Here is a 20,744-nt window from a genome sequence, read left to right as displayed (position 1 = left end):
TCCTCCTCCTCCTCGTCCTCGTCCTCCACCTCCTCCTCCACCTCCTCCTCCTCCTCCACCTCCTCCTCCTCCTCGTCGTCCTCTTCCTCCTCCTCCTCCTCCTCCACCTCCTCCTCCTCCTCCACCTCCTCCTCCTCCTCGTCGTCCTCTTCCTCCTCCTCCTCCTCCTCGTCCTCCACCTCCTCCTCCTCCTCCTCCTCCACCTCCTCCTCCTCCTCGTCGTCCTCTTCCTCCTCCTCCTCCTCGTCCTCCACCTCCTCCTCCACCTCCTCCTCCTCCTCGTCGTCCTCTTCCTCCTCGTCCTCGTCCTCGTCCTCCACCTCCTCCTCCACCTCCTCTTCCTCCTCATCATCCTCCTCGTCCTCCTCCTCTACCTCCTCATCCTCCTCCACCTCCTCCTCATCATCCTCCTCCTCGTCGTCCTCCACCTCCTTCTCTACCTCCACCTCATCCTCCTCCTCGTCGTCCTCTTCCTCGTCGTCCTCCTCCTCCTCGTCCTCCTCCTTCTCCTCCTCGTCGTCCTCTTCCTCCTCCTCCACCTCCTCCTCATCCTCCTCCACCACCTCCTCATCATCCTCCTCCACCTCCACCTCCTCCTCATCATCCTCCTTGTCCTCCTCCTCCTCTACCTCCTCCTCGTCCTCGTCCTCCTCCTCCTTCTCCTCCTCGTCGTCCTCTTCCTCCTCCTCCTCGTCGTCCTCCTCCACCTAAGCCTCCTCCTCCTCCACCTCATCCTCCTCCACCTCATCATCCTCCTCCTCATCATCCTCCTCCTCATCCTCCTCCTCATCATCCTCCTCCTCCACCTCCTCCTCATCGTCCTCCTCCTCCTCATCATCATCATCATCATCATCATCATCATCCTCCTCCTCCTCGTCGTCCTCCTCGTCCTCCTCATCCTCCTCATCATCATCATCATCATCATCATCATCATCATCCTCCTCATCCTCCTCATCCTCCTCATCCTCCTCCTCATCCTCATCCTCATCCTCCTCATCCTCATCCTCATCCTCCTCATCATCATCATCATCATCATCATCCTCCTTATCCTCCTCATCCTCCTCCATCTCCTCCACCTCCTCGTCGTCCTCTTCCTCCTCCTCCACCTCCTCCTCTACCTCTACCTCCTCATCCTCCTCCACCTTCTCCTCATCATCCTCCTCCTCGTCGTCCGCCTCATCCTCCTCCTCATCGTCCTCCTCCACCTCATCATCCTCGTCCTCCTCCTCTACCTCCTCCTCATCATCCTCCTCCTCATCGTCCTCCTCCACCTCATCATCCTCGTCCTCCTCCTCTACCTCCTCCTCATCATCCTCCTCCTCGTTGCAAAGTTCTTGAAATGGCTAAACTGAGGGCTTTTTGTAGCTGGCTGATTGGTGTTCAGTTTTGCAAGTAAGTGTCTTCAGGTGTGTATTTGAGTGGTAGCAATTACCTGATGTGTTTTGTATTTTGGATACATGTGTTTTCCAAATGGCACCCTGAGCTTTCATTTTTGAACGAAGTGTCTTATGTAAGAAATAGAGTGTAGTATGCAGGACCAAGTGTGTTGCATAAAGGAGTAAGTGTGTTGCAGAATTGCAACTAGTGCAAAGCAGCGCTTTTGTTTAAGGTGTGGGTACATGTGTTAGAGGTATGGTAACAAATGCTTCAAGTTGTGTTACTTTAGTCTAAGCATGGGTCTATAGTGTTTAAGCAACGGGCAAAAACTGTAAGCCATATAGCAATTCCTTTCTGTATCCAAATTTAAGACCTTTTAAAATGCAGTTTTCTTAACCGGTGGATCAAAAAGAAACAAATGTGCATTCTGATGCATAATCATAGATTTTAAATATAATCATCAGAATATAAGTATTATCACTTTTTGACTCAAAGTTTAGAAAATCTAAACATATATATGCATATATAAAATATCATGCATTTAAATATATAATATATCATGCATAATCATGCATTTTAAATTTAATCAACAGAATATAAATATAATAACTTATCATTTTGACTCGTCCCATAAAAAAATGGTTTAAAGGATGAAATGTGAGGTTTACTTGTTGTTTTTGTCAAAATCTGTATTTGAACTGTATAATGTAGTTTATACATTATACAGTATAAACCCCCGCCCATGTGGTAATAATTTTATGCTGGTCTTAAAATCTGATTTGTAAACCCCTGCAGATGGCCTGCATGGAAACTTGTGTGAACGATGGAAACGATGAGGAAGCGGCTTCGGTGCGGGAGGAAGAAGCAAGTGCTCGTGACCCTGTGATGAATGACCCAGCGTTCTCCAGAACTGAGGGTCAGACTCACTCAGACGGACACAGCTGCGCTCATGCAGTCGAGATGGCTGCTCATGCGGTTTATGATGCTGACCGCATGATGGATTCCTCCCTGGCGGACCTGTACCTGGGCTCTGGAAGCGAGGCTCTCCTGCACACCGGCAGCCCAGTGTATGACCTGTCCGCTCTGCTCGCAGACTCTCCGCCGGTCCAGACAGCAGCGGAGCCCCTCGGCTGGCACTTCCCCACCGGCCTCGGGCTGTCTCAGATGTGCTGTCGCCCTTACGTGCAGTTTCCTGACGTCAGCTACTACCCTGCCTTTCAACACAATGACAGTATTGAAGGTGGCACTCTCAGAGTTACAGTATCCTGCAGTAATACACACTCTCCCAGACAGAAGTTTAGACGCACTGACTGAATGATTTAAAGGTGTCCGCTTCGATGACTGAAATATGTAAAAACTAGTGCAACGATTAATCGCATGCAAAAAAAAGTTTGTTTACATAATATATGTGTGTGTACTGTGTATAATTATTTTGTGTATATAAATACACACACATGCATGTATTTAAGAATTTGCATGTATATATTTATATAGAATTTAAATTATATCCAAATATAAATATTTTATAAATAAATAACATATTTTTCTTAAATGTATACATGAATGTGTGTGAATTTATATATACAAAATAATTATACACAGTATGCACATATATAATGTAAACACAAACTTTATTTTTGGATGCGATTAGCCTAATCTTTGCACAGTCCTAAAAAAAACCAAAGACAAAACCATTGTTTTTTTTTCATGTGCTGGTCAGGTTTGAGATTTGGCTTCTGTAACTTTTCTTCTTTCAAACTAGTAGAAAGAAAACATCCAAAACACACAATTAAGTGTTCATTTTTTTGCACTTTATCTATTTGCATCTGTAGATTTCAATTAAAAGTCCACTTAAGCAGATTTACACACACCAAACTTTACAGTTTTATCTATATTATGAAGGTTTGTTAATATAACATTCCCCTGGTTAACATTTTACTCCTAAAAACATGGGGAAATGTTATGTTTCTGTCTGTTGAAAGTATTTTCTGATTTATGGAGGGATAAAAAGAGAAATCCAAACTCTAATATGGATTTTATGAATTTTTAACTCTAATATATTAACAATATAAAACCAGAATTATGAACTTGGCTTTATCCAATGTTCAGATTTCTGTTCTGGAAATGTATACAAATTGGTGCGCATTTAATTAGGTAATGTATCATTTGCATATTTTAAGATTTTAGAAAAGCAATAAACAATGGTCTTTATGTACATGATTAATCAAATGGGTAAAAGTAATGTGAAATCTGTTAGTCAATGTTTACATTTAAATTCTATCACTAATAAATGCTGTTATTTAGAACTTTCTATTCATCAAACATTCCAGAAAAAGTTAATGTATAATTTTTCACAAAAATATGAAGCAGCACAAAATTTATAATATGAAATAATAATAGATGTGTCCAAACATCTGACTGGTAAAGTTACACATAGATATAATCTGTTAAATAATTGTGTAGACGACTCAATCTTCCATTTAAATGACTGTTCATTGTAATCACACACAATGTCCTTTTTCCTCTTTGCCAGTGACGTGGCGAGTGTGGGAGGACTTCAGTGAATCCCGGACCGGCGCCTTTGTGGACGCGGCGGATGCGTTCGACTTCAGCATCATGTCGTACAATATCCTGGCTCAGGATCTGCTGGAAGCGAACCCCGGTCTGTACACACACTGCCCGGAGGAAGTGTTAGCGTGGGACGCCCGGCTCCGGACCATCCTGAGGGAGCTGCAGATCTGGCAACCTGACGTAAGACCACAGGCAGCCCTGAGAAACATGACGGACATCGACTCTAATCGAGTGCGTTAGTGCCGTCCACTTCTTCAGCACCGTTGGTTCCTGAAGTGTGTTTTCCATTCATTTTTCCCATGGGGATATTAAAAAGTCAAGTCACCTTTATTTATATAGCGCTTTTTACAATACAGATTGTATCAAAGCAGCCTCACATAACATGAAAATAATGCAAAAAAACAATTTCATCATCGTCCACCTTTAAGGCGATTTAAAGACACCTTTAAAAAGTCCTTGTTAAAGCATTATAAGCCATGAACAGGACCAACCAGCTATGGGGAGAATCACTACAGCACAGTTTAAAGGAATAGTTCACTTTAAATTGAAAATTCTGTCATCATTTACTCGCCCTCAAGTTGTTTCAAACCTGTATGAGTTTCTTTCTTCTGCTGAACACAAATGATGATATTTTGAAGAATGTCAGTAACCAAACAATTAACTGGTCCCATTGACTTCCATAGTATTTTTTTCCCCTACTATGTCAGTCATTGGGACCAGTTAACTGTTTGGTTACTGACATTCTTCAAAATATCTTCCTTTGCGTTCAGCAAAAGAAAGCAATGCATACAAGTGAACTATCCCTTTAAATAGCAATAGATTCCATTTACACTATGTAAAAATAGCATTATTTTCTTTGCAATAAGTATAAATAGTAGTTAGATGCTATTTATATTATACTTATAAATAGTGGTACTATTTGCAACACTGTTGTTGTACATTAAACTTTAATAAAAAATTATTAAATGGATTCTGTCTTTTTGGGACAATAAAGCCCTACCTACAGCTACCCCTAAACTTAAACACTTTATTATTAAACACACGTTAGACACTTTATTTCCACTTTTTTATATTTTATTGTAAATAAATGCCTCTATGATCCGATATGTGATGGGAAAAGGGAGTAGAGAGAGTTCGGCAAAAGGTGGATTGGAACTCGGGTCTATTTGGTTCACACGGGTCCTTGAAATCCTTGAAAGTTTGTGAATCTGAAAAAAAGGCCCTGGAAAGTTTTTGAAAATAAACACACACAGATACTGGTCCTCGAAAGTGCTTGAATTTATTTTGTGCAAGAAGTTTTCTGGAAAAAATTCCATATTATTCCCTCCGGTGCGCTAATGTGTTATTTCGCCAACACTTTGTGGCCTACGCGCACTAGCTTGCTTGATTTACGCTAGTTACGCGCATTTACACGTTACATCAAGTGTTTCCCGCGTGAGGTACTTTGTGTTGTACGTTGCCATGACGTTCAAGTACACAAAACTACTACGATGGTACCTCAACGTGTCCCCAAATTAAGTCCTTAATTTGAGGGTATTGGACCTGGAAAGTCCTTGAAAGGTCCTTGAATTTGAAGTTAACCAAGGTGTGGAAACCCTGAATACAGCGTCTTTCCTAATATTGTCTGGCCCAATCAGACGTGGGCGGAGTTAGTGTAAATAGACACCCTGAAAAGTAAAATTGAAAATTGAAGACTGTGTACTTGATGGCTTTAATGAGTGAGAGAACTACAATCCCATGAAGCATGGCGAATGACAAATGAATTTATAACGAATATGAAACTATTTCTGAGAGCGTAGGGAAACGGACTCTTATTATATCATTAGTGGTGCTTCATGGTAGTGGGCGGAGCTAAAGAGCTCGTGGACAATTTGCTTGTGCAACTCTGCGATTGGTGGAATTTTCTTCACAGCATCATGGGTAATGTAGGTCAAATAACGTCTCAGGTTACGACTGTAACGCTAGTTCTCTGAGAAGGGAACGAGACGCTGCGTCACTTTGCCGTACTCCCTGCATTCCTGTGATCGACTTGCTTCGGCTAAATCGAGGCTGACGCCGGTCAGACTGGATGTACTTTATCCTTTCCTGGTCGTGACGTCGCCTGCACGTGACGCTCACTCTCGCCATTGGACTGGTTGACACACGTGCTTCAGACGCAATCACGCAGGGGCGTTCCCAAAGCGCCATTGACGCAGCGCGAGTTCCCTCGAAAGGGAAGTTGAAGTAGTGTGAACAGATGTTTTTAGCAAAAGCATATACCATCAACTAACAGCCATGGAGCTCAGAACAAGTCTGTCTTTAAAGGGTTATAAGTTATCGTTAAAAATCAATTCCACTATGTAGAAAATGAATGGAGGTTTAACCGTCAGGCTCACAGATCCGCCATGTTTTGTTACTTTTTTTACTTTTTTTTTTTGTGTTTGTAGTTCGTAGTAGACCAACTGTTGCACTAATATCAATATTTTCTCTTTGTACAGATTATTTGTCTTCAAGAAGTTCAAGAAGATCACTTTCATAAGCAGATGTATCCTGTCCTTGCTGAGATGGGTGAGGTGCCGAACATACACCGCTGCCAGAATTATCCTGGAAACTTTTATTTATAAGAATTATTCTGCCGCTGATAACATAACAGTGAGGATATCTTCCCCTGTTGAGGAACAAGCCTGCAAAAAAAGAAAAGAAAAAAAAGAATGCATAATGAAATAAATGACCCAATGTGTAGATAAAGTCAAATGTATTTGTATCGTGCTTTTCACAATACACATTGTTTCAAAGCAGCTTTATTAGTGTTATATCTTAATCTTAATATCTTTATGCCTTATAGTCACATTTATCAGGTTAGAGCTGTGCGACAATATAGTTACATTTTACAACGATGCAAACAATCACGGCACGCAGACGGAGATTCAATTGGTTAAAGCTTTAAAGTCCCCCTGTAGTCAATAATTGTTTCCCTTAAAACTCATCTTTGATCACCAACATGACATATTTAAATGTTTTTTCCTTGAAAAAAATTTCTTCATGCCTTAAAATAGCTTGAATGTAACTCGACACCCTTCCCTCATTTAGTATGCGTGGTTATATGAATATGCAAATGAGCCCCGCCTCCACTCACTCACTCAGAGATCCACTGGTTGACGATCACAAGTTGATAGGGCTTTGACTCTGATTATTCGTTATTCGAATATTTAAAAAATAATGATATTCGAACGAATATTAGGCAGCCTTTAATATTCGAACCTGTTATGGGGATTATTTTTTGTAAATGTGTTTGCTTGTAAACGTTGTTTTCAATTCAGATTCCAAGGCTTTTTCACGCCTGGTGAAGTTGTGAATCGCGAGCTCGTTAGCAAGGCTTTTATTGGTCATCTGGGCTCCTGTAGGTGACGTTAGCATCCTGGTTAGCGCCTATTTTGTATATCAAAACAATGGCCGCGCGAACGCCTACAACACCCACGCCTGACGAGAAGTTCGAAATCTACACTCCCGACAATTTAAAAAGCAACGTGTGGCGCTACTTTGGGTTCCCAAAGAAACAGGGAAAAATCACGTGTAAGGACAAAGTGATGTGTAAAATATGTAGGACCGAACTCACATACCACGCGACGACCAGCAACATGAGAGCCCACACAACCCGTCGAAAGCATACTGTGTGTTTAACACTAGAAGTGCCAGAATCCCATAACTACTAGAACTGTATAATAATATCATTAGTAGCCTACCGTAATTATCGCATATTCACAACAGATAGGCTATATTTCCATATACATTCAGCATAACTCAGAACAAGATAATAACAACTAAAAGTATCTTATTTAATTATAAAACATTTTATTTTAATATAATAACAGAGAAAATTATTGAATAACTCGTATATACCGGTAATAGAGAATATCTACGTAAATAGATAACGTAGTCCGGTATTAATAGCCTATTTCTACAGAGGCTATATTTCCATATCCATTCTTCAGCATAACTCAGAACAAAATAATAACAACTAAAAGTATCTTATTTAATTATAAAACATTTTATTGTAATATAATAACAGAGAAAATAGTCTAATAACTCGTGTATAATATCTACGTAACGTAGTCAGGTATTATTAGCCTATTTCTGATCAACAAATTTAATCTAATATACTTTTTGTTTGTAGAAATTAGCATATATGCAAACACTCAGGACCGCTACTGACCTTTCTGTTGACAGTGAGAGAGACAAAGGTCAACCGCGGGAAATGTAACAAAAGAATACCGCGAAATTCGGTGCGGTCAATATGTTCATTGTTTTTTTGCCTTAATATGTGTAATTTATATGAAAAACATTTTAAATGAAAATACAGACACTTTTAGGAAAAGTTATTGCAGATATTAAATTCAAAACGTTCAAAATGTCGGTCATAGCCGTTCTAGTGTTAATCCAGGGTCTGATTTAGATTTAGTTTTTCTTCTGAAAACATCATTGCCTGCCTATTGACATTGACTGATACACTGCCCTCTGGTGGACAGAACATATACAACTTAAGTTTGATACCAATATATACCGTATATACCCCGAATATAAGACGAAAGAATCTGGTTTTCAACAGAAAATTATTTTATTTGAAAATTGCACTGATAATTCATTCATTCTCTCTCTTCCAGCACTCGCGCGCACCTTTCTCTCTCTCTCTCGCTCTGCGTCTCGCGCACGTGCGCACCTCTCTCTATCACGTTTTAATTCAGTTAAACACAGATATTATGTTGCTTCTCTAATTTTACATGCAAGTATAGCCGAAATCACAGCGCAGATATTGTCTTTATCTTATGTGTATTTGATTTCATCAGACGACGGCTCGATTATCAGGATTTTTGTGCAGATTAACATCTTGGATGGAAAAGCTGATTTTGTCTTAATGGGTCGCGTTTCAGTCACTATTTCATATTCATTCCGTTGTTCTTAAATGTCACTCTATGGCTTCTAAATGCATTATGAAAGGTGTCCGGCAGTCTTAATTTTGTATTTGAAGAGCCTCTTTGTCATTTACAACTTATGCACATTTTCCAATTGCAACAATTAAATCCCCAAATGCACGTTTTTCACATGCACACCTGAGTTTGAGAACTTCAGTCAGACAGGTGGTGAGTTTTCTCTTAATCTCCCATTTAATCAAGTAATTTGTTCTTCAAGGTTACACCTGCATCTACAAACGACGCACAGGATCCAAAACGGACGGCTGTGTGGTGTGTTATTCCAGCGAGCGCTTTACCCAGCTCTCCGTCAAGCTGCTGGAGTTTCGGCGGCCGGACTGCGAGCTGCTGGATCGGGACAACGTGGCCATCGTGCTTCTCCTCCAGCCACTGTCGGCGCACACCGAAGCGCTCAGCCCCGTGTGTGTGGCCAACACACACCTGCTGTTCAACCCCCGGAGAGGAGACGTGAAGCTCGCGCAGCTGGCCATCGTGTTCGCCGAGATCGACGCCATGATCGAGAAGTGCAGGAGTGAAGGAAGGCGCTGTGAGGTCGTGTTGTGTGGGGACTTTAACGCTTTACCCAACAGCCCTCTGTGGAGGTTCGTCAGCAGCGGACAGCTCTACTACCACGGCTTACCAACCTGGATGGTGAGTGACCCTTTACTCACTCGTGGGACCGCAGGTTTCACTACAGGACCCAGATGTAGCCCTCTGTGGGTATGCGTTATGTTCTAACCATGAAATATTAAGTTTAAGTTTAAGTTTTATTACATGAAATAGCTTCAATCATACAAATCCCCAAATATTTTTCGGGGGGTACTTAGAGAAACGTTGCCATATACCACAATGGAAAATGGTGACCACACTAAAAAATATATATATATTTTCTATTTAACACTAGAACTACCGGAGTTCATACTTTGACGTTCATATGGCCGTACTGAACGTCATTTTCGTCATGTCATATCTATATTGGAACCTTCTTTTTATGTTTTCCAATGAAGCTTTTAATTCCTGTCATCATGTTATGACGCTATCGCTCTTAAAACGAGCACAAAAGAAAGATTCCCCGACAGGTGCTGCCTCTCTATGGGTCTCATTCATGAAACACGAGCAGAACGAATGTTTGTGTAAATCGTGTGTAAAGTGGTTCTGGCGTAAATTTTCGGATTCATTAAAATGTTCGTATTTTCCAAATGTTAGTCGGTACGAAAGAAATCTCCACCTGCTGCCAGCCACGCGTAAAGAGTGCGTTTAACATCCGAACGTTTTGCTCATTAATAAGGCTGCATTTTAATTCACCTTAATCGGCTACATATTTACACAGCATTTTGAAAAAATATGATATAGGCTTTATAGTAATTACATTCGTTTTTTCTTTTTACTTTCATTATGAGAGCCAGTAATATCTGCAAACGGAACACTTTTATCAAATTATTAATTGCTTAATAGCGCTGGGCTTTATTTTTTCGAAGTGAACGAATTTGTTTTTTGCAGTCGAGCTTCATGTCGAACCATTTTCTCTTCACTTCTGGGCCTGTTCGATTAACAGATGAAACTCCAGTGATATCTGCCAAGCTTCCTTTTTTTAGGACCTGATACGCCACTATATACGCTTGAAAATAAAATGTGGCGTTTTGAATGAACTTCTGATAATAAAATATGATCTGATAATGAGAAATTGTTCTTTTTCATTCGCTTTTGAGAAGACATGTTGAAATCCTTCGTTTGGTGTCATAATATGATGCCCATATATGGTTGTCAGTCGGATTTAATGGGCGGGGTTTATGGTAATTGAGAATGAGCGTGCACGCGTGTCCCATTTACGACTGATTGGAATTCATTAACACACACACACACACACACACACACACGTTTCACTATCACATCTGACGTTTACGAAGTATTTGTGAATCAGGAGAAGAGTTTTCAGGAAGATCTCTTTACGCGCAGATCACTCACATATTTACTCGTATATTTACCATGTTCATGAATGAGACCCTATGTGAGGAAAGTTTTGCATCAAATTATTATTTTTTTTCACCACACTCACAACGTGAAAAGACATGCAACAAATGTTAGGAAACGTCAAAGCTTCATACCGTTAGCCTACAGCCCTGTTTGTAAACGAGTTCAATAATCAATACAAAATCTAAAAATAAATGGATCTACAATGTTACGGTAGGTAGGCTAATAATAAAGACAAGGACACAACATTTAAATTCAAATGTGAAAATGTATTTTCCAGCCTAATTGATAAATATTTTCTTTGTACAATAAAAAAAAATCTTATGATACAATAACTTATAACATATATGCAATAACAAAAACACTATAAACATTTTAATACATTAAAAACTTTCATGGAAACGTATGCAGCACAATCCAGTACTTGCACACAAAAACAGGCTAAGAAAAAACATGAACATTAACTAAACAAGAAAACTATCAATAATGTGTGCGGTCAAAATGACCGATATTGGCCATTCTAGGTAGAAATAGTCAGAACTGTTTTGTGATTTTAATAAAATAACAGTGTCAGAATAAAATATACACATAGTTAGGAAAAGTCAGAGTCCTAACAGCCAAATTGATTTTATTTTAACAAAGTTATTACTCTGTAAAATAAAAACGGTCAAAATTACCATCTTGGGAGTTCTAGTGTTAATCGCACATTTATTTTAGAAATTGATAGATTAATATATATTTGGAACTCATGCAAACCAAAAATAAGTAGATCCCTATCATTTGGCTAACTCGTCCTCTCTCTCATCACATGGCAGAGCTAACTCTGCACTCTTCCTATCGCCCTTTCCGTAACACATTGCTGTATTAATTTTCTAAGCATCGGAGCTTATCGAATCGACGTGAAATTGAGCTGATGTGTGTGACAGGAGCGAGCATGTCAAAAATGGCACATCCAGTCAGAATCTAAATGTGTTTTCTAAGTGTTTTTTTTTTTTTTTGTCTTTAGTTTTGAACTCGGGTGTTTCATAATGTGAATGAGTTTTTACACTGACAGATTAATTCATTTGAAATGAATCATCTGATATTTTAAGTTTTGCTGAATTTACAGCAAAAAAGTGGCTAATATTTCCTGTTGTGTACTTCTTGTATGCGTGATGCATACATACAGTGGATCACTGCAGCAGTTTGTAGAAAACACTGAATGTATTGTTTGGCTTTGCAGGTTTCAGGACAGACGGATTTGTCATATAAAGTCCATCACCCGAGGCTTGTCGCCCCCTTGTGGCCCAGCAGCCTCGGCGTCAGTGACCGCTGTCAGTACCAGTCTGAATCGCAGACCGCAGCTTCAGGTCAGTGCCAGATCCCATCGGATGAGGACAATCTTTCTGTCGGTGCTTGAGATTGAAAATACAGTCTATTATTATTACCTTAGACCTAATTTAGTGTTCCGGGTCAAAAATGGCCGACATTTTAAATTGCTTGTAAATCTTTAATCATGCTATACTATTGCCAAAAACTGGATTCAATCTTTTTGACGACTTGTTTTCTTTCGGTTGGCACAGGTTTTGTATGTGTTTTTGAAACTGATTGATCTGATCAGTTTTTTAAGTCAATAAGCTTGTGTAAAAGTGTTTTACTCAAACACTGAGGCGCATGAGCTCAGATCAATGAGGCAGTTAAAAAACATACGAAACCTGCGCTAAATGAATGCAAACAAGTTGATAAAAAAGATAGTATTCAATATCTGGCAGTCAATAAGCTTAAAGCGTAAAGAGAGATTTATTAGCAATTTTTGTTGGCCGGTCGGTTTTGACCCAGCAAGCGTAAAAGGTGGTGGAAAAAAACCTAAAAGTACAAAACTTTTAAAAAATGTTTTGGGAAGATGTCGTACTCTGTGTGAGCAAAGCCGGTAAGTTTTAGTCCAATGCAAAAACATTAACCAGCATTTTCAGAAAAAATAAAGTAAAAATGACAGGAGCAATATTAAAGGATAGTTCACTTCAGAATTAAAACTTCCTGATAATTTACTCTCCGCACGTCATCCAAGATGTTCATGTCTGTCTTTCTTCAGTGGAACAGAAATGCAGGTTTGTGAGGAACACACTCCAGATGTTCTCCATATAGTGACTTCAATGGTCCAGCAGGTCGAAGGTCCAGATGTGAGTTTCAGCTTCAAAGTCTCGACACGATCCAGCCGAGGAATAAGAGTCTCATCTAGACAAACCATCCGACATTTTATAAAGAAATAAACATTTATATACTTTATAACCACAAATGCTCATCTTGCACTAGCTGTGATGCGACACACATTATTTAATCATGTTGAAAGGTCACGCGTGTTCAGGTTTATAAATGTTGGGTATGTCCTCCAACTTCAAAATCGTCTGACATTGTTGTTTGTTTGTTTATTTATTTATTTGTGTAAATGTCGTTAGTCTTACCCCGGTTTCACACCGCAAGCGTCAGCGTATTCACACAAGAGTATTCACACTGGAAGCGTTTGTGCAGCGTCACAGCAAGAAAAGCTCAAAAGTGTGTTTTCTCTACTAAACGCCGACAGAAGAACCATTTCAAACAATGAAATGTATAAAAAAATAAACCAGTGTTTCATTACAACTTTGTAAATAGTGCTGTTTTGAGAAATGCATGTTTTCTATGTATTTTTTTTAATTGTGATTGTAATTCTTCCTTAAAATCACTTGTTCATGTTTCATGTATAAAAATGGACTGAACTGGACAGTAAACTCGACCGGCGGGGAAAAAAGACAACAAACTCGGGTTTTATTTGGGTAGTGCTAGCCTGTCCGAGTAATACATAATAAACTCAAATAAAGTTTACCATATTTTCTGGCTAGTGTACTTTATTTATTTATTTTTATTATCATAACCATAGCCTACTTTCACCCAAACTGAAATAAAAACAAGTTTAAATGGGTAAATTTTCTACAGCCTATATTTTTGAGTCTTATAGACTCATTTTCTTTTCTGACATGGCCTACTCCAGTTCTTGTTAAAACACACATGCAAATTCTGTGCATTTTGGCCACTTTTTGTGTGAAATCATATTTATTTTGTCCATCAAAAGTGTGCTTTCACTTTAATTGAGCAGGAGCAGCGCAGCAGAAATAGACTCTGCGCCGAAACGATCGCGGCACTGATGCTGACGCGCCGCTCCTGCTGCCGGTGTGAATGCACTCATTGATTAACATGCACGCCGGAAAAAGTACGCGCTGCTTACGCTCAGCTAACTAGTCTTTGCACGTCGGCTTTGTAAACACTGGGTCGGTTTTTCCGCCTTCGTCACGCGTGACCTTTTAACATGATTGCGTAATGTGTGGCACATCACAGCTAGTGCAAGATTAGCATCTGTGGTTAAAAGTGTATAAATGTTTTTTCTTTATAAAATGGCCGCTGGTTTGTCTAGATAAGACTCTTATTCCTCGGCTGGATCGTGTCGAGACTTTGAAGCTGAAACTCACATCTGGACCTTCGACTAGGGATGCTCCGATCCACCTTTTTTGTTTCCGATACCGATTCCGATACCTGCAATTCAATATCGGCCGATACCGAGTACCGATCTGATACAAAGGTAAAATGTTAAAAGAGCTAAATTACTTAATAAGCTGTATGCATTACTTTGCAAGATATCAGGCTCAACTTAAACAATATTTTTTTAGCCTTGTAAAACAAAATGACAAACAATGTATTCACAAGTTTAGTGATTTATTAAACCAGCACCAGAGCAACAAGTGCAAAATAAAATAAAAAGTTCAGTAGCTTAAACTTGTTGACATTCAAAATTAAAGTGCAAAATTTGCACAGGATGTTTAATGGATGCTATTTGCACTGCAAATAGGAATGAAACATCCAAAACAAAAGCAGCTGAATAAAACTACAGCTTCACTAGCTTGGTAAATGGATACAAATAAATAGAATTAAAATCTCTTTAACTGTTTAGTTAGTGCAAATATATGTGTTTGCATATTTTTTTGTACAATTCAGGTAGAGCAGTCTCGGATAAATATTTCCGTTTCAACATATCGTACCGTGGCTCTAGATGGTTTATTAGGAGTCGGAAGCCCTTGTTCTCAACGACAGACAGCGGTTGCCCATCCATAACAATGAAATTCAGTTTGCTTTCAGTGATTTTTGTTGCTTTCACACTACTGTGTGGAAATGTCTGCTTTCTTTCCGTTGTCTCCTCCAAAGTTAACTGCTTGCCGTCGCGTTTTTGTTTTTTTTAGCTCGTTGAACTCTGCGTGCTCTTTGGGATGAAATCTCTGTAAATGCTTAATTAAATTTGTAGTATTAAAATTTGAAGTTTTATCACGACACCACCCCTCGGAACATTCACTTGGCATATACAGCAAACCGCGTTGGAACTCGTTGGGATAACTATTGTGAAATACCTCCAAATCGCAGATGTTTTGGCTCGCTCCATGCTGTTCGCTGTTAGCTTGTTAATGTGCTGCGTACAGTGCACGTTGCTATGATGTCACGCAGTGCGCACAGCGGCGGCGCGAAATCCTTAAAGCGCCGGCATCTCCATAAACTTTTATATCGACTAGCAGATCGGGGCAATTGTCGCCGATACCCAATCTAGAATTTTATTCAGTATCGACCCCGATACCCGATACAAATATCGGATCGGCGCATCCCTACCTTCGACCCGCTGGACCATTGAAGTCACTATATGGAGAACATCTGGAGTGTGTTCCTCACAAACCTGCATTTATTTTCCACTGAAGAAAGACAGACATGAACATCTTGGATGACGTGGGGAGAGTAAATTATCAGGAAATTTTAATTCTGAAGTGAACTTATCCTTTAAGATATCAAACATAGCATTGTTTTTTGTTCAGTGTATAATGTATATCATTGTTAAGGAACCAAAATCATCAGTTGGTTTTGACTCCCAACATGCATGTTTAATTCTGTTTATAAAGGTATTTTCCCAGTGTGTAATCGCCAGTACAGCCATGACTCGATGCTTCAGCTGCGGTACTGTCCGGCGGCGTGTGTGCGGCCCGCGGATCTGGAGCTCATACCAGGAGTCACCGACAAAACACCAGGTGATCGACTCACACCGGCTGCGCTCGAGTCAGCGCTGAGCCTAGATCCGACATGTAATTCAAAATTCTGTAAATATATTCAAGTTGATTTAAGAACAAATGGTGCAACAAATGTAGAGAGTTGATTAAAAAATAATGAACTAGTTAAGTCTCTAGAGTGGATTTTACATTCCAGTTGAAGAACTTAAAGCGTAACTGTGGACGACTTCTGCTTGTGTCTGAAGTGTTTGCAATGATGGTATTTCTTCTTTTATTTCCAGACCCAGAAGACATGGAGATGTTCAGTAGAAGGTGAGTCAGCTGGTGTTCAGGTTTAACAAGTCTTTGCCAAGCCGTAATCCTGAAGAGAAAAGCATTAATCAGAGAATCGGCTTCTTTCTTTAGACACTTATTTAAATTGCCTTTTTTTCCTTTCGCATATTTTAGTGATCATCGTAAATTAGGTTTCATGCACAAAAGGCACTTATGGAGATTTTCCATGTACAGATTTTTCCCTGCCCTTCTTTTCTCTGTGAAGTAAGGGTTCACACCGCCGCCGGCAAGAGCGTCAAAGTGGTGGAAGTCATTCATTTTCAATGAGAGCGGCGAGGAGAGTTGAAGTCAGGTCAACTTTATGGTAATGAGCTATGACGCGGTTCGGCGGCAACCAATCGGAATGTAGAAGTGCTCCGTTTGAGAGGATTCCAGGGAACGCATTGTGAACTTTGGTTCCGACCACATTAGTTCCCAAGCAAAATAGAGGAGATGTTGATCATTTGATCAACCTCGCACAACACTATTTATAGGCAAGATTTTCGCGCTAGAACGCTTGTTTTTTAGCAGGAATGCAAATTAGAATAGCACTTAACCATGAACACAAATGCCACTCCACACAAATGGCTTTTAATTGGTTTATTTCATTAGCAAACATGTCACTATAATTGACCGTTAGCAAAACCTGTCGACGTGTATAAAAGAACTGACCGATCTTCACTTTTGCCTCCGACATGGAGAACAGACAAGATGACAGAACAATTGGCAAAATGTTGGTGACATTTATTGTCATGTAAACATAATGGGCGACATATTGCGTCACCAAAAATGATTGAGGTCATGAACATACAGGTGAAAAATATGGTGCAAAAGTTCATTTATTTCAGTAATTCAACTTAAAAGGTGAAACTAATATATTATATAGACTCATTACATGCAAAGTAAGATATTTCAAGCCTTTATTTGTTATAATTTTGATGATTATGGCTTACAGCTTATGAAAACCTTTTCACAAATAAAGGCTTGAAATATCTCACTTTGCATGTAATGAGTCTATATAATATATTAGTTTTACCTTTTAAGTTGAATTACTGAAATAAATGAACTTTTGCACGATATATTGATTATTGCGATAGGCCTATATACTGTACATTTAATGTATAGTTTTATTTTGTACCATAATTTCAGTTCAGTTATGCTGTGCATCTCTAGTGCTTCACATCTGGAAGCTCATTGGTCAGCTGGTCCTTATGGTCCATGGAGAAAAGGAAGAGAAACTCAGCAGCCGTTGGAAACACCAGGGCCTCATTTATAACCGTCGCGTCGCACAAAACAGGCCCTGAAAGAGCCGTACGCCACTTCCACGCATAAGTTGTGATTTGTAAAAACTAACTTGACGGGAGACTGTGCGGACCTGTAAGAAAACTCTGACCCATGCGTACGATGGTGATCTGAGGGACTGACGGCAGATGAAGGAAAGCCACTTTAAATCCTCATTATGAGTCCTAATCATAAATACAGTGCATGTTCACAATAACAGTTTAAATGAATAAAATAATGATTTAAGGTATGTTTTACATCTGATATACACATTTAGATTAAATATGCCATTCTCATGAATGGAGTTAAGCACTTAAACTACATGAAATCATTACTGAGAAGTATTTTTTTTATTTTTATATTCGAATAAATATAAATATTTGTAGTGGATGCGATGCTTTTGAACACTTTTTCCTGTGGCATGCTGTGTTTTAATGTTTTAATACAGCGAGGATTAAACATGGGATCACGTGGATGAATGTGCATATGCAGATGAGGATATGCAGATGAGGATATGCAAATGAGAATATGCAGATGAGGATATGCATAGTAAAACAAGGCGTTGTAAGCACTCATATATGGTTATTTCGGGGAGGAGACGCTTGTGCGCACAATCTTCCACTGACTGAGAGTTGTAAAGTGAATTTTGCAGGTTCTGGCGTACGCACGCTTTTATAAGTCTAAATATTTTTTGCCGTGCGCCATTTTTGGCTTTCGTGCGCACGTACACTTTTAGTGAGGATCCTACGCACAGTTTTACAAATGAGACTCCAGATCAGAAGCATCTGCCGTTTCTCACGTGAATCTGATTGTGTGTTTGCAGGTTCGGGCTCACCTTACATCACTCGCTGAGCCTGGCGTCCGCTTACAGTGAGGTGCGTCCCGACACTCAGAGCCCTGCGGTCTCCACACTGAACTCAGACGGGGCGGCCATGGTTGACTACATCTTCTACTCCACCCGGAGGAGCGGGTCTGCTGGAGAGGAAGGTAATGACCTGAGCTCGATCAACCATCATCCCAGCATGAAGATGAGCTCAGTTTAAGGCTACGTCTACATTAATCCGGATACATTTCAAAATGCCTTTTCGTTTCAAAACGGTCTCCGTCCACACTAGCGTTTTCAGGCGTTTTCCAAAAGTTTCTCATCCACACTGAAAAGTTGGAAAACGCTAAATTCACCTTTACTGCGCATGCGTAAACCCTCACAGAAGCTCACTGAGATGATACAGACGGAAAAATAAATAATAAAGTTATTGCGCAATTCTTCTGACAGGATAATTTTGTTTAGCAGAATATCTCAGCTTTCACTGATCTTCCAGGTCGCTCTCACTCACCATTATTTGTTTGGTGTAAAACGCTAAAACTGCTCTCATGTTTTACTGCAGGACAGCAAATGTTACTGAATTTCTGTTATCTTTGCAGGACTGCGATATGAAGAGTTTGCAAACTAACATATTTTAGTAACAGTGTGAAGGTGAACAGCACATAACAGGCACAATACCGCTATAAACATGAATATATATTGGTTCAATATGAGTCACATGACTAAACTTTCGTCATCGTTTTTAAATACCTCTGTTTTCACATTCCACACTACTACACTAAACGTCTCGGTTACGGATGTAGGGAAGTAGGGAACGGAGACGTTACATCGAATGACGACGAAATGGGGTTCGCTTAGAAGCCTATCATTTTCGAAAGAAATAAAATGAGCCAATGGCAAGGAAATGCCATGGGTCTGCAGGATTTGCATAGCGTAACTCCGCCCCACCGTGTGGGTATAAAAGGGAGGACGCCGCAACATGCAGATATGTTTCTTCGCTGAGGAGCCAAGACTGAACTCAGGCTGTTCCATCTGTACAGCGGACTTGGCAGGGAGACGTAACGTCTTAAAGAATACACATATGACACTGGGGTGTCCAGCCCGCAGGGTGGAATATTTCAACCCCAGGGTGGCATAGTGGTTTGCCAAGGGAAAGACGCATGCTCAGAGAGGCTTACAGTGGAATACACATGTGGGGGTCACCCAGAGGGGGAACCATGCACATGGTGGCACCTAGCCAATCGCGAAAGCTGCCGAAGGCATAACTCTGGCATTGACATCAACAGCGCTGGAGGAACTCAGGGCTTGTGAGGCTCACCTGAGGAGAATATCACACGTATCTAGTCCGTGGAGTGGAATGGCGAGCAAGCGAAGACACCTGAGCGGGTCCTAGCACCGGCTGGTTGAAGCGAGTACACGGGAGGACACTGGCTCCACTCGGAGATTGTAGAATCTGGCGAATGTGTTGGGTGTCGCCCAGCCTGCAGCTCTGCAGATGTCTGTTAGCGAGGCGCCATGCGCTAGAGCCCAAGAGGAGGCCACACTCCGGGTGGAGTGGGCCGTCACACCAAGGGGGCACGGTCGACCTTGCTGCTGGTAAGCCAAAGCAATGGCGTCCACTATCCAGTGGGACAACCTTTGTTTGGAGAGAGCCTTTCCCTTCAGCTTCCCACCATAACAGACAAAGAGCTGGTCTGACGTCCTGAAACACTGCGTTCTGTCTACGTAAGCACGGAGGGCGCGTACTGGACAGAGCAGTGCCAAGGCTGGGTCTGCCTCCTCCAGGGGCAGCACTTGCAGGTTCACCACCTGGTCCCGGAAAGGGAGTGGTGGGAACCTTGGGCACATATCCAGGCCGAGGTCTCAGGATCACGTGAGAATAGGCCGGCCCGAATTCCAGGCACGCTTCATCTACAGAAAATGTGAGCAGGTCCCCTACCCTCTTGATGGAGGCCAATGCAACCAGGAGCGCTGTCTTGATTGACAGGAACTTAAGCTCCACTGATTGCAGAGGCTCAAAGGGAGCACTCTGCAGGGCAGTTAGAACCACTGAGAGGTCCCAAGAGGGAACGACCTCTCAGGAACCTGATGACCAGGTTGTGCTTTCCCACGGACTTACCTTCGACTGCGTCGTGATGTGCAGCGATAGCGGCAACATACACTTTCAGCGTGGAGGGAGATAGCCTTTGCTCCAACCCATCTTGCAGGAAGGAAAGCACGACACTGATCGGGCATGTTCTGGGGTCTTCTCGGCGAGAAGAGCACCAGGAGACAAAGACTTTCCACTTCAACGTGTAGGCATGTCTTGTGGACGATGCTCTAGCGGAAGTGATGGTAGCCACCACCGCTGGTGGTAGGGTACTCAAACCTATCTCGTCCTGTCCAGGAGCCACACGTGGAGGTTCCAAAGAT

The 20,744-nt window shown here is 40.9% G+C and overlaps 1 protein-coding gene across 2 annotated transcripts in view; it reads left to right on the top strand.

The window, feature by feature from the left end:
• The window catches only part of angel1 (angel homolog 1), a 32,002-nt gene that overhangs the window by 6,984 nt on the left and 4,274 nt on the right, over nt 1-20,744 (top strand). The window contains exons 3-10 of one of the 2 annotated variants that reach the window (XM_079633075.1): nt 2,173-2,617; nt 3,911-4,128; nt 6,426-6,495; nt 9,115-9,545; nt 12,088-12,214; nt 15,812-15,937; nt 16,198-16,228; nt 18,333-18,496. In XM_079633075.1, the coding sequence (XP_079489201.1) occupies nt 2,173-2,617; nt 3,911-4,128; nt 6,426-6,495; nt 9,115-9,545; nt 12,088-12,214; nt 15,812-15,937; nt 16,198-16,228; nt 18,333-18,496 (1,612 nt within the window). Of the gene's footprint in view, nt 1-2,172; nt 2,618-3,910; nt 4,129-6,425; nt 6,496-9,114; nt 9,546-12,087; nt 12,215-15,811; nt 15,992-16,197; nt 16,229-18,332; nt 18,497-20,744 lie in introns of both variants that reach the window. The other variant, XM_079633074.1, reaches the window with a different exon arrangement.

This window comes from Phoxinus phoxinus (genome assembly GCF_949152265.1).
Source record: "Phoxinus phoxinus genome assembly, chromosome: 13".
NCBI classification, from domain to species: domain Eukaryota; kingdom Metazoa; phylum Chordata; class Actinopteri; order Cypriniformes; family Leuciscidae; genus Phoxinus; species Phoxinus phoxinus.
The sequence above is the reverse complement of the archived record's forward strand: the minus strand, read 5'-3'. Positions and strand labels throughout refer to the sequence as shown.